Source organism: Biomphalaria glabrata, chromosome 17, assembly GCF_947242115.1.
Source record: "Biomphalaria glabrata chromosome 17, xgBioGlab47.1, whole genome shotgun sequence".
In the NCBI taxonomy this organism is placed as follows: domain Eukaryota; kingdom Metazoa; phylum Mollusca; class Gastropoda; family Planorbidae; genus Biomphalaria; species Biomphalaria glabrata.
The window spans coordinates 23,626,340-23,641,042 of NC_074727.1; the positions used below are offsets into that span (position 1 = coordinate 23,626,340).

General features: G+C 36.2%; 1 protein-coding gene across 1 annotated transcript; it reads right to left on the bottom strand.

Moving 5' to 3' along the window:
• Nucleotides 1–474: 474 nt before the first annotated feature.
• Nucleotides 475–11,720, bottom strand: LOC106066721 (ovalbumin-like). Its single transcript, XM_056014906.1, has 4 exons — nt 11,577–11,720; nt 7,900–8,181; nt 4,755–4,892; nt 475–1,327 (listed from the first exon to the last, which is right to left on the bottom strand). The coding sequence occupies exons 2-4, from the start codon at nt 8,155–8,157 to the stop codon at nt 503–505; spliced, it is 1,221 nt and encodes a 406-aa protein (XP_055870881.1). The 5' UTR covers nt 8,158–8,181; nt 11,577–11,720; the 3' UTR covers nt 475–502.
• Nucleotides 11,721–14,703: the final 2,983 nt, after the last annotated feature.

A 14,703-nucleotide genomic window follows, 5' to 3' on the forward strand; every position in this document is an offset into this window, starting at 1 on the left:
AGACAGACTGTGAAACGTTATTTTTGAGGGGTAATGATAAGAACTCATATCTAACTTGTAAGAAATTCTAGTTGTCAAGTAGCCGTAGTTATCCATTTTATTATGCATCCATCCATCCATCCCAGTGGCGCTACAGTCCATGGAAAGCTCTGGGCTGCTTTAACACATCACTCCATTCATACCTCTTTTTAGTCTTTTGTCCATATACTTTTCTCGATGATGAATTACTGTGCAAAATTTCAACATGATCGAAAAAATGGTTTTGTGATTTTTTTTTTTTTGGCACCTCGGCTAATTGAAGGCCATGTCCTGTCCCGTCAATTGGAAGTGGGAGAAAACAAAAATGTTTACAAGAATGCACTCTAGCAGACGCAGTGAGTAAATAAAAGCTTTTAAAAAAAACAATAAAAGTACTTTTTTTTTTTTGTTAGTCTACAAAGTGATTTATTACTTTTTTTTCAACAAATATGAAAATGACTTCATTCTCTTAACGCCTTTCTTCTTATCTTTCTGAAACTGTTGGATTTGTAAACTTTCCGTGGAAGAGGATCAGGCTGTTCAGGTCGTCACGTAGGAAAAACATAAAAGCGTGATCAACGATGAAACTTACAGGGTCAACACCCAAACTTAGTATGCTAGAAGTCGCAGATGAAGCGGCCACTGCTACTGTCCCTGTCTCTGTGACTTCTAGAGTAGCTTTATGCAGGACGTCAGTAATAGATAATTGATTCTCAGCGATTCCGTCGAAATTTGCCAGTGGGCCAAAGGCGTCGGTCATACCCAAATGTTTAAGGCCACTATTTAAATTAAGTGACGTTGTAATCTTAAACTTTGGCAACATGAGAACAACACGCTCGGTCTTCATGTCCGTAAACAATCCGTTGATTCGTTCGTAATCTTGTAGAACAATCATCATTTCGAAGTCTCTAAGTCCAGAATAAGACTTGGGAAGTGCTATGTAAAAGGCAAACCTCTCGTTTGTGAAAGGCATTCTGATGACGTCGACATTCTCCACTGCTGACATTTTGACTTGGTACGTAGCAGTCTGCCTCATGAAATCAATGTCTATTTTATTTCCCAATGAAAGTTGAAAGGAGTTTTTATGAGTCAAATACTCATCGAATGGGGACTCCCATGTTCCATTAAAGAATAAAGTGTTGATCAAATACATCTGGCTATCTTCAGTTATTGTACTTGGTAGCATGAAAGATGTGATTTGATTCTTTGTTTGATTAGCGATCCATTCATTGATAGGTCTCTCCGGGCCATCATGAGAGTTGAAGTCGAAAGTTTCTAAAGTTGCATTGTACAGGTTGTTCAGTTCCTTCTAAACAAACAAACAAAAAAAAAGTCTAACAAAGCAAATGCATGGTTCATTTAAACACCTTATTAGTTTACTGTCACCAAATGTAGACATATGACAAGTTATGAAAATGTAGACATATGACATATGACAAGTTATGAAAATGTATATATATATACGTAATTAATCTTCATTTTATCCAGCCCATTAATTCTTTCTGGCCGTCTTTTGTATCCTAGAATAAATTCTTTCTGGAGTTTGCGTAACAACAGTAGACACCCCTCTCTTGCTAGCTAGGGGTCTGAAGTCCCGGGTCCAAAGCATTATTTCAAACATTTGAAACTAAAATAATGCATATTCTTAGGTGTCTTCAATGCGATATCCTGCTACTCTGTAATAAAAAGTATAGGTCAAATAACAAATCTATTATTCATTTTGTTAATGGAACCCTAAGACTGGTACAAAACAAATCAATATGTGTAATGTTTTATTTCTGTAGGGTTCAGCCTTCAAGAACTGTAGTCTGCTTTAGTTTATTAGCGGCCCATAAGGGGTAAAGGACGCTATTAGTTTTATGTGGCCTGTCTGTTCGTCCGTCCGTCCCGTTTAGATCTCAGAAACTAGAAGAGAAAATAAAAATCAGACCTCATGACATTTTAGATCATTCAAAGGCAACGGTTACTTTTTTCTTTTCCAAAAGTGAACCATCTCATTTTTTTTAAATTATCTATGCAAGCAGATTTTTCAAAAAAATACACCATTTTTAAAGGAAAAACTTCAGGGGAGGTGTTTTTTTTTCAAATGTCACAGACTTCTTCATTAATAAATCAAGCTTCATTTACAGATTCGCGCATTGGTACAAAAAATTTGCATCTAAGGTCACAATGGAAAAGTATCAATGCATCATTATAAAATATATTTTCTATTTATTAACTAAATCATGGAATAGAATGCTGATTCAAATGTTGTTATTAACATAATTTTAATACGAAGTTTGTTTTAGTTATAAGTTAAAAAAAAAAGAACTACTTTAATAGCAGGTAGTTTTAACATATCTTCATGATACACTTGACAACAATCTAAATTAGATTCAATAGAGGCCATATGTAGATCTAGATTTAGATTTAAACGTATTAAACAATTTGAACACATTTTTAAGGACATATTTGATCTTCTAACAGTTTAGGGGTGCAGATTTATTTATTATGTAGTAGTAGTATCACATTAATAAGTGAATGTGATGCGAACAGCATAGTGCATTATTATTCAGTTGTAGGCCTACTAGATCTATTCCTGATCATAATATTGGCCTAACTCTAAGTCTAGTAATTTTAAGAATAAACGTGTAAAGTCATACGAATTCTATTCTATTCTAGATCTAGATAATATATATAGATTCTAGGTCTAGTCTAGACCTCTAGGTCTAGTCTAGATTCTAGATTTAGTTCTAGATTCTAGATCTGAACCTAGTCTTGATTCTAGGTTTAGACCTAGATATCTAGACTACATCTCCCCATGACTAGGATCAGGGCTTTTTTGTGGCGGTACGCACTGGTACGGAGTACCGCATCTTTTTTAATGTGGAGAAAATATTATTACTTTTCTTGTATTTTAACGTATATTATTAACTTAGTAGTTAAAAGTTAGCCAACCAATCACTGAGTACCGGTACCTTTTTTTTTTTTTTTTTTACAAAAAAAAGCACTTGCTAGGATTATGGAATTCATGGTTCTCGGAGAAAGGGATGGAGTTTAAATTACAAACCTTCTTGGCTACCCTCATGGAATCTGGTGACTGTAGTTGTTTTTTTTTTTGTATTGAAGAAGGAGTTTTAACCACCTTTAATCCTTCTGAAGGGGGTGTTAAACTGAAAAACCCTTCTGGCTAGAATAGTGGAATTGGGTGACTAGTTTGCTTAAATGTATGTATTCATGAGAAGGGTTTCAACTTCAGAATCCACTGGATGGGGGTTTTAAAACTGGAGGTCCCTTTCTTTTTATTGAAGAGGGGGGTTTTAAACCTTAAAATCAATGTAACAACATTAGAGCAAGTGATCGTCTAACATTACAATATCCGGTCTAATAAAAACAAATTAAAACAAAACAACAGTCATAACAATGCTCTCCGCCACACACCCCCTGGCCACGGTTATAATAGATAGAAAAAAAAACTAAACATAAAAAAAGAGAGAGAGAGGGCAAGAGAGAAAATAGATAGATAGATAGATAAGATAGATAGATAGTTAGATAATGGATAGATAGATAGATATATGGATAGATGGATAGGTGGATAGATAGATAGGTAGATCGATAGATAGATAGATAGATAGATAGATAGATAGATAGATAGATAATAGATGGATAGATAGATAGATGGATAGATAGATAGATAGATGGATAGGTGGATAGATAGTGGATAGATAGATAGATAGATAGATAGATAGATAGATAGATAGATAGATAGATAGATAGATAGATAGGTGGATAGATAGATAGATAGATGGGTAGATGGATAGGTGGATAGATAGGTGGATAAATACATAGATAGGTGGATAGATAGATAGATGGATAGGTTGATAGATAGGTGGATAGGTTGATAGATAGGTGGATAGATACATAGATAGGTGGATAGATAGATAGATGGATAGATATATAGATATATTGATGGATAGATAGATAGATGGATAGGTGGATAGATAGATAAATAGATAGATAGATAGATAGATAGATAGATAGATAGATAGATAGATAGATAGATAGATAGATAGATAGATAGATAGATAGATAGATAGATAGATAGATAGATAGATAGGTGGATAGATAGGTGGATAGATAGATAGATAGATAGATAGATAGATAGATAGATAGATAGATGGATAGGTGGATAGATAGGTGGATAGATAGATAGATAGATAGATGGATAGGTGGATAGATATATAGATAGATAGGTAGATAGATGGATATGTGGATAAATAGATAGATAGATAGATAGATAGATAGATAGATAGATAGATAGATAGATAGATAGATAGATAGATAGATGGATAGATGGATAGGTGGATAGATAGGTGGATAGATAGGTGGATAGATAGATAGATAAATAGATAGATAGATAGATAGATAGATAGATAGATAGGTGGATAGATAGGTGGATAGATAGATAGATAGATGGATAGATGGATAGGTGGATAGATAGGTGAATAGATAGATAGATAGATGGATAGGTGGATAGATATATAGATAGATAGGTAGATAGATGGATATGTGGATAGAGAGGTGGATAGATAAATAGATAGATAGATAGATAGATAGATAGATGGATAGATAGATAGATAGATAGATAGATAGATAGATAGATAGATAGATAAATAGATAAATAGATAGATGGATAGGTGGATAGATAGGTGGATAGATAGATAGATAGATAGATGGATAGGTGGATAGATAGGTACCTTATACAGTGGTTTTATTTGCAGAACATAAGGATTGAACCACATGCCATTGGCCATCAAGAGTTCAACATCCTTGACTTCAATAATGCTATGCAATACCTCATTAATAGCATTATGTGGCGACGGAAGGTCTTTAAACTGAGAATAATTTATAAACAATAATAAATTTTTACAAAAATCAAATTATTCCTTTATGAATCTTTTGAATATTTGTAACAGCGATTACTTTCTCTCAATAACTAAGAAGGATTCCCTTTCTTCATCTCAGATAAAGATCCTTATTAATCTGATGTATAAATCTACCAAGTATAGTATTTTCTATTTAGGTGATATTGATACAGACTTCGAAACATTTAAAAGACTGCCGTCTAGACAAGAATAAAGAAATCTAAATCTAGTTAGAGATATAGTAGTGGTGTAACTAGGGTCGGTGTCACCCGGTGCGGTTAGCCCCACCCCATCAACTTTCTCCAAACTTTTCCCAATAGACACTATCGTTAGTTAGTTTTTGAAAACAATGCAATGAGCTGATGTCCTATTTTCATTGATTGTTGCACAAACGTAAAATGGTGTCAGGTCTATTTTAAAATCCAATTACTTATAACATTTAGGTCCACGAAACGCTTCAAAGACCAGCTTAGGCGCCAACTTGCCTTAGATGACATAAAAGAGAGCACCTGGTTGCATGCGGCCTCAGAACGAGACAGCTGGAGGTCACCCACAAAGGCCGCGGGATACACATTTGAGACCAAAATAAAATTCGCAGCCAAGGACAGACGCAGACGGCGAAAAGAGCATCTAAATCAACCACAGGCGGACAGAGGTTATGCTTGCCCTGGATGGAGCAAATTATGTAGGTCACAGCTGGGGCTGCACATCCACGGGAAATACTGCATTCCTCATTAGTCCTTGGACTCGAAGAGACAAGCCTTATAACAAGTTTCCTAGTTATCGTCTACGGCATTTGAGAAAACCAGTCATGATCAGTATGTTAGGGATTAGAAATGTTTAACACCAAACAGCAACATTGTGACAGTATACAGCACAATGGTGACAATAAACAACACCAGCGTGACAATATTTTGCGTGACAAAACACAGCATAAGCGTGACAATAGAAAATAACAATGTGACAATACAAAACATCAGATAGAAAATAGCATGACACCAGTTTTACAAAACAAAGCTCAGCGTGAAAATACACAGCGTGACAATACACAACATTATTTTGAAAATACGCATCCGCTTGACAATGCAAAGCTCAGCTTGAAAATACACAACGTCGGTTAGTGATAATACACAAACAAGCGTGACAATACACAGAATTAGAGTGACAATGTTAAACATCTGTGTGACATTGCGTATTATTAGCGTAGCAATATAAAGCATCCTGGTCCCATAAAAACATTCCTCACAATATCAAACATCAAAGTGACATAGTTTCATTACAGTGACAATAGACAGCATCAGTGAGGCATCAGAGTGACAATAGACAGCATCAGTGAGGCATCAGAGTGACAATAGACAGCATCAGTGAGGCATCAGAGTGACAATAGACAGCATCAGTGAGGCATCAGAGTGACAATAGACAGCATCAGTGAGGCATCAGAGTGACAATAGACAGCATCAGTGAGGCATCAGAGTGACAATCTATACTATTAAGCAGAAAGTAAGGCGTATATATGTATGTATGTATGTATGTATGTATGTATGTATGTATGTATGTATGTATGTATGTATGTATCTATGTATGTATGTGACGAATAGAAATAAAAACCGTTTGACCAATCTTGATAAAACTTGGCAGAAATGTTTCTTGGGTACTAACTTAGACTGTAGTGTATGTATTGTAGCCCTAAAACAAACTTAAGACACTCAAAAAAAAAAGTTGTCCGACCCTATTAAAGCTATAGTATTTATGGATCTAGGCTTTTTTATTATGTTGACATGAGAAAAGATCGAAATGATTTAGATCTAGATATTATTTTAAGAAATACACTTTGCGCAAATAGTTTTTTACTTTGACACATGAAAATACAAAAGAAGATCCATTGATTTCATTATATAATAAAATTAACCTTCAAATTTGTGTTTTAAAAGCATTTTTTAAATAAATTACTTTCTTATATCTGTGACTACAGATTTCCTGACGAACATTCTTTCATTAGACAATACCTTAATGTTACACATCTTTCCATCCCTAGATCTAAAACTCTAATTCAACTCTAAGATGATAAAACTTCTCTTCACACAGATAGTTTTATACTTTAACAAACGAACATACTAATTATAGTCCATTCATTTCATATTTTGATCAAATTAACATTCAAATTTAGTTTTCTAGAGCATTTTTAATACATCCGTTTACGAAAGCTGCGAAGCCGAGTTGAGATAGGCCTATATTCATTCATGAATCACGTACTAAAAATTATTTCGTTTAATTGTTTACTTTATAATCCCATTCATTTAACAAAGCTATCGCTCTTTTGGTTTTTAATAGATATGTATGCATCAGCTTCGGGTAAACCCATTTTTGCAAAACTAATTTTATTTTCGTAGCGAAAGAGAAAAAACTTGAAAGGATCATTAGCTAAGTTTAACATACATCTAAATCCAATCCACTAGATAATTAAACACAAACTTAGACCCGCACCCGCGGGTAATGTCAGTCTAGTCCTATATATAAAGCACACTGTTAGTAGTATTATGTATGTATGTCCTTAATAGAAATCAAAACCGTTTGACCATTCTTGATCAAACTTGGCACGAATAATTCTTAGATCATGGAAGTGACCGTAGTGTATGTTAGATTTATCTCCCACAACAAGAAAGCCTTAAAAACAATAAAAAATTACTTAAATTTATCTTTATTGGAGAGGGAAACTTTTTAATAAATTTTCCCAGTATTTTATATTAGCTATGTTTGGGAACATGGCGCTAGATCATTAATAAACAAAGGCCCTCGTGCTGAGGGTCCTATCCGGCTAGTACTCTTAAAAACTTAAAACAAATTATTACAATCCATCTTTGAAAAGACAAGAATGACAAAGACAGTACTCTATCCCCATACTTAAAATCGGCAGCTTATGCCTAGCTAAAAGGACCTTACGTAATTTTACGAAATAAGGAAATAGAAAAGAAATTACCCGGAGTGTGTTTTTCATCTGATTCTCTGTGTCGCCCCTGGCTCCCATATACACCATTGAGAGGACAGTGTGGATGCTCAAAGGACTGTAAACCACATTTACGGCCTGGACGCCAATTTTTCTATACATGTCGTAAGAGAACACGGACACAGCACTGGTCAATATCTGGATGTCCGTGTCGTTACTGGAGGTGTGGGCAATGCTCCTCCCAGCTAGCCAGCAGACAGTAAGCATGGTCAACAATATCGTCGTCCACATTGTTAGGTCCAAGGAATGCCGCCGCTGTGAATGTATTCGTCATGTATTGTTACCTCGACAAATAGATTTCCAATTAAATACATATTTTGTGTATCGAAGTTACATTGAAATAAAATTCATATAGAATAGTATTCAAAGACCAATCTCATAAACAGCTCATACAGTCAGAATGTCTGAAATTAAATGTTGTTTCACATGCTATAAGTTCAGTTTAGTGTGGTTAAATAAATACTCGTAAGTAAAATTAATTTTCAGCTGTTTAATTCAAACTATCAGCCTAGGTTTCAATTGCCACTTACCCGTGATACTAATCTATAACCCCAAAGTAAACTCTAGGAATAAACTTAACCATAACTCTAAAAACAATCTTGAGCTTAACCGAAGTATAACTGATGCCCGTCACCTTAACCCTAATCCTGACCTTTTACTTGATTAACGCCATCCATCGTCGTGCGAGGTTGAATTATCTTCCATTGTTTACTTTTGTGTGCACATATTTGCACATTCATCACTGGAAGCAGTGGCGTCACTAGGATTATGTCACCCGGTGCGGCCGCACCCCCGCACCCATCTAGTGACGCCAAAGACTGGAAGTATTATTTTGTGTGATGTAACTAAACACTCTTTATGCACGCCATTTCTTCTACGCTCTTAGTTCCTGGTCTCTGCTGCTCATGCAAGTTCTGCGTCTTGCGGAGTCTTCACGACATTGTGCCTTGTGGTTCCATTATAAAGGGAAAGTTAAATAGCCTCTTTAGAGTTGAGCTATAACTAACCAACGATAGGATTATTTTACCTATTCCCTTCCTCCACCTCCGATAGAGATCCTGATTAATCTAATGTATAAATCTACCTAGTATAGTAAATTCTAGTTTGGTGATATTGATCCAGACTTGGAAACATTTAAAAGACTGTAGTCTAGACCAGGGGTCGGCAACCTTTTGAGTCGAAAGAGCCAAAAATTACAATTTACAAAATTTTAAAGTTTTTAAAGAGCCACAAAGGTTTTTCTTGCCAACTATAACTAGTTCTCAAACAATAAACTTTTTTTAATAAAAAAAACACGAATTAATATATAAGTAGTGTTTTTCATAACAAATATATAATAATATATATATAATTATTTTTTTATTTTGGTAACTACTAAAGAAATTAAACATTTACATGAACTTCACTAACAAACAATTGAGCAAACAAGATTCAGTGGGAGCGTTGGCTTTGTATGGTTTTAGAAAGTTTGGATACATTTGGCTCATAACTTATTGTTTTTAGTTTCAAACACAACTCTAAATTTTCATTTGTTAGTTGGCTTCTTACTTTACTTTTAAATATATTCATGCAAGAGAACGCTTGCTCACACAAATATGTCGATCCAAAGATAGTCAGCAATTCAAATGCCAACATCTTCACCTCACAGTAGCAATCTGGGAGATTATTCCATGTGTCGAATCAACTCGCGGCATTCCTTTTTGAAGCTGTCCACTTTTGTTCGTTACGTATATACATTTCAACTCTTCCAACTTGCTTTTCAACTCTGTAATCCAGTATCAATTACAAATGAATCAAGATGGATTTCGTTACTATTTGTGTTGATATGGTGTACTCAAAATGCTAGAATGGTTTTGTTGGTTTTGAACTGCTTAAATCTGTCAAGAAATTCATATTTGATTTTTTTGTTATAACTGTGCTAAAGTAATTCGTGCAAAAAGGAATTAATTTTTCTTCAAAACAAACCAATTCCTCTACCAAACCATAGGCTGGGTATTCCTTTCCTTGCAGTTTTAGATTCGGCTCATTTAATTTTTGCTGTATTTAGCTTTTAGTTTCCGCTGTTATATCAACCATAAAGTAAAATTTTTGCAACTATTTGTCGTTCTCTAATTCGGTGTGATAAATGTCTTTTTCATTTAGAAATGTATTTATTTCATTCAAGCACAAAGCAAAACGTTTCAACACTTTACCTTTGTAAAGTCATAGCACTTGTTAAGAAGAACGTCGGAATACTGAGTCTCCATTTCGTTTAAGTGGAAGAGTGCTTTTGACTGTTAACAGTCTTGATTACCAAATTCATGGCCTCATCTATTTCGGTCGGAATCGTTTTGGGCACAAAGCGTTTCTTGGTGTATTATTCAGTGAAACATAAGAATTTCTGGATTTATTTTGCTCCGACGAATCGTTGTTGCCCTTTTACTTTTTCCTGTCATACTTCTGGCTCTATCAGTTGCTATTTAAATGATTTTATCTTATTTTCTTCTAGGTATTTTTGCAAGCATTCGATCTATCGTCCCCTCTAGTTTGTCATGAGAGCGGTAGCAATCCTAGGAACGACATATACCTGACAAAAAAGGCAACATGTGCCGTCGTGTCTTTATGTCGCAAGACTAATCTATAGCAAGTGATACGGCAGAAAAAAAGTTAAATATCTTCCACCTGCAACTATCTTACATTTGAAGACGTTTTAGCTATTCTATTTTGTACTGTTTCAGCGGATATTGGCAATTTTTTTTTAAAGATTTCTGGTTTGTTTTTGAAATCACAAAACAGTTCTTCAGATGCAAGTAGGAAGCAGTCTTCGACATACCATCTGTAAATGGTTTGTCTTTTTGTGCAATTTCTAGTGGTACCGCAAAGCTAGCCAGATTAGCATTACTTGTAGATTGTTTCTAACTTTGAGAAGATAATTCGCTTCCAACTCATTTACTTTAAACAATAAACAATACGTCCCAGTCAAAGCTCGTGGTTAAGATGCCTATCCGTCTTGCGTCGAAAGCAAATTAAAACCTACATAGAAACATCCAACGACGGCAGAGCGCTTCCGACGGACTGACAACAGTGATGACGAGTGTAATGGGGGAGGGTTGTGGTGAAAAGCGAGTACAAATGGCTGAGAGATAGAATCGGCGCCTAATCTTCGTTAAAAGATTCAGAACTTCTTTAAAAAATGTTTCGGTAAAATAAATAATATTTGCGTATGGAACTAAAGAGCCGCAGCTTCACACCCAAAGAGCCGCATGTGGCTCGCGAGCCGCAGGTTGCCGACCCCGGGTCTAGACTAGAAAACTGAATCTAGTTAGATTTAACGGCTGACTACGCTATGTTTTTTTTTCTCCAATTTATATCCAAATTTATTTATTTTTTTATTTTTTACTATGAAACATGATGACAGTCAAACTAGAATTTTCACCGTGTGGCCAACAAAGGTGTAATATTTGTATCAGCAGTATACATCAACTGTTACATTTCTTGGAAAAATCGTTAGAGCCGTTTTTGAAATCTGCGCCCATGCAGGTTCCAGGTTCCATGAAACTCTGAATTGAACAGAGGTATTGTAAAAAGACCCAATGCCGACAACCAGAACAAACCTAAAACAAAATCTACGCACATGAATGGTATTAGTTTGCCGTTGACAGAAGACCTACCTTCTCACTACAGTGATCTCCTCTTGATTCTTAAAGTTCAACTCAAACACAACAAAGATATGAAAGGCTAGGTCTGACCGAAGTCATGTATACAGGCCATCAGTTAATGAAGTACACACTAAGAGATTTCACTCCCCCTCTTCCCATGCGGCATTCAAGACCTAATCCTCCTTTCTCTCTCCTTTTCCCATATTTGTCTTCTTCCTTGTCTTCTTCCTTGTCACAGATATTTTTACTCATGCATCGTGGGTATTATAATGGGCGATTATCGCCGATGCATTATGTACTCCTATGTACGTTACAATTAAATAGAGATTATATTCTATTAGGAGGGGGTAGTGGGAAAGAAATAAGCTGCATGGCCTCCACCAAATAGAGGCGTCTGGGGTTTAAATACTAATGAAGACATTTTTTTAAAAAAACTTCGTTATTCAGAGGACCTTCTACAGTTGACCCCAACCCTAATACTTACCTGACATACGTTGGGATGGTCTAGTGCAGTGATGCCCAACCTAATTTGACCTGCGGGCCATTTTAATTTCCGATACTCGTGTCGCGGGCCGCATGACCGAAAATGCTCAAAACTAAATGAAAATGAAAAACAAGTTTATTAGAAACTTTTACTTCTTGTATTTACATTAATTAATGGGATATTGGAGGTTAATTATTTTTTAATCGGTTAGGGCATCATTCCTCTAGTTAAAATGTGAGCAACATTGTAGATTGCTTTACCAACGACTCAAATTCTCGTCTCTTGTTGGTAAATAATCCCATCGATCCTTCAGGCGTAGTTTAATCATCTTTAATCCCCAGTCAAAATAAGAATGTTTTATAATCGGTTGTTGTTGTTGTGCTTTAAAACATCCACACTTTACAAAACTAATACGTTGGTTATGTTCCACAAAAAAAAGGAAAGATCCATTCACTTTTTTAGTTTCTTAGGCTCTCCCATTGCATAAACCTGCAAATATTAATTGTCATGGTACCAATCCATCAGAGAAAAAGTCTGAGCCCTAACGTTGGTCAAGTATATTATTCAGCATTAAAAAAAAAAAAAAAAACAACTTCGGGATAGGGATTTTCTACACTTTATACCGACGTTTTGGTGGGCCGGATGAAACCACGTCGCGGGCAGAATCTGGCCCGCGGGTCGTATTTTGTGCATCACTGGTCTAGTGGAATGGTCATTGTGCTGTCGTTAGACAGTTCTACATTATCTGCCCCTACCCCCATCCCCATAGATGACAGGATCTAAAATTGTGCCTATAACGTTTTGTTAAAATTGTTTATCACATGGGCGTAGCCAGGATTTTTTTTTCGGGGAATGAGGGTTGGGGAGTTTTTTTCTCACCTCAACGCTATATATATATATATATGTATATATTTGTGTGTGTGTACGTAATTAATCTTTATTACATTCTGAACCCTTCATTCTTTCGAAAGACGTTTATTGTATCCTAGAATAGGTTCTTCCTGAAGTTAGTGGGAAAAAAGAAGACACCCCGCCCTTTACAGCAAGGGAGTCTGGGGGAGCGCTGTGAGCTACCCCAGCGGACTTCTGAGTGGGGCCCCGCAGCCAAGCACTATTTCCGGTATTTAAAGCCAAAAAAAAAATAATGCATATTCTGAGGTATCTACAGTGCATTATCCTGCTATTGAAAAGTTTAGTTCAAAAACCTAATCTGCTATTCTTACTGACTTAGATCCTCCCGTGCCGTTAGGCGCATTGGGAGGCAAGCTGCTTCCACAAAAATCTGTCATTGGCAATGTCTAAAGCCTCTTTCCACCTAGTGTTCACTGCTTTGAGGACCTCCATGAAAGTGTGGCGCCAAGTTGAACTAGGATGTCTCTATTTGCGCTTTCCTCGTAATGGCTTCCAAGTTATCGCAACTCTTAGTATGCTTTATTCATTTTGTCGGAGAACATGTCCCGCAAACCTCATGCGACGCTCTGTCACAACCTTATTAATGGGTCAACTACCAGATCGGCTTATGATTTTCTTGAATGAGACCCGATCTCTATAACTGACTCCTAAAATCCGTCTTAGTCTTGTTTCAATTTCGGCAGATGACTATTCACTGCACTTTATTAATTGAGCCCAGCAACTGATAGAAATTTGTAACCTCTCTTGGCTACGCTCTTGGAATTTGGTGACTGTAGTTTGTTTTAGATTTTATATCAAAAAGAGAAGTTTTATCTTCAAAATCATCTGTTTGGGGGGGGGGGTTAAACTAAAACATCTCTTTGAGTTTTTAATTTTAACAAATTCAAAACCTTCTTAGTTACGTTCATAGAATTTAGTGACTGGTTTGCTTTAGAATGATATTGAAGTGAGGGGTCTTTAACCTCAAAACTAACTGTAGGAGTTTTAAACTTAATGCCCTCTGGAGGAGGGGGGTTTAACTCAAAACCCCTTTACCTACGCTCATAGAATTTTCAGTGTGTAATTTGTTTTTTTTTAATATTGAAGAGGTGGTTTTTAGCATCAACCCCGCTGGAGGGGGGTTTTAAACTGAAAACCACCTGGAAGGGTTTTAAACTCAAAATCCATCTTTGCTAAGCTCATAGAATTTTTAGTCTGTAATTTGCTTTTTTTTTATATTGAAGAGGTGGTTTTTAGTTTCTAACCCCGCTGGAGGGAGATTTTAAACACTAAACCCCTCTCGGTTACGCTCACGGAATTTTGGTCTCCTTTTGTCTCTCTGTCTCCCTGTGTCTTTCTGTTGTCTGCCTCTCTGTCTCTCTGTGTCTTTCTGTAGTCTGCCTCTCTGTCTCTGTGTCTTTCTGTTGTCTGTCTCTCTGTCTCCCTGTGTCTTTCTGTTGTCTGCCTCTCTGTCTCCCTGTGTCTTTCTGTTGTCTGCCTCTCTGTCTCTCTGTGTCTTTCTGTTGTCTGTCTCTCTGTCTCCCTGTGTCTTTCTGTTGTCTGCCTCTCTGTCTCTGTGTTTTTCTGTTGTCTGTCTCTCTGTGTCTTTCTGTTGTCTGCCTCTCTGTCTCTGTGTCTTTCTGTTGTCTGCCTCTCTGTCTATGTGTTTTTCTGTTGTCTGTCTCTCTGTGTCATTCTGTTGTCTGTCTCCCTGTCTCTGAGTTTTTATGTTGTCTGTCTCTTTGTCTCTGTGTTTTTCTGTTG

What these genes read in the sequence shown, in the direction of transcription:
- LOC106066721 (XM_056014906.1), bottom strand. Translation starts at nt 8,157, where the DNA reads ATGTGGACGACGATATTGTTGACCATGCTTACTGTCTGCTGGCTAGCT. An exon ending in AGATGAAAAACACACTCCGG is followed by an intron (nt 4,893 to 7,899) that starts GTAATTTCTTTT and finishes AATTATTCTCAG; the next exon opens with TTTAAAGACCTTCCGTCGCC. An exon ending in AAATAAAACCACTGTATAAG is followed by an intron (nt 1,328 to 4,754) that starts GTACCTATCTAT and finishes TTGTTTGTTTAG; the next exon opens with AAGGAACTGAACAACCTGTA.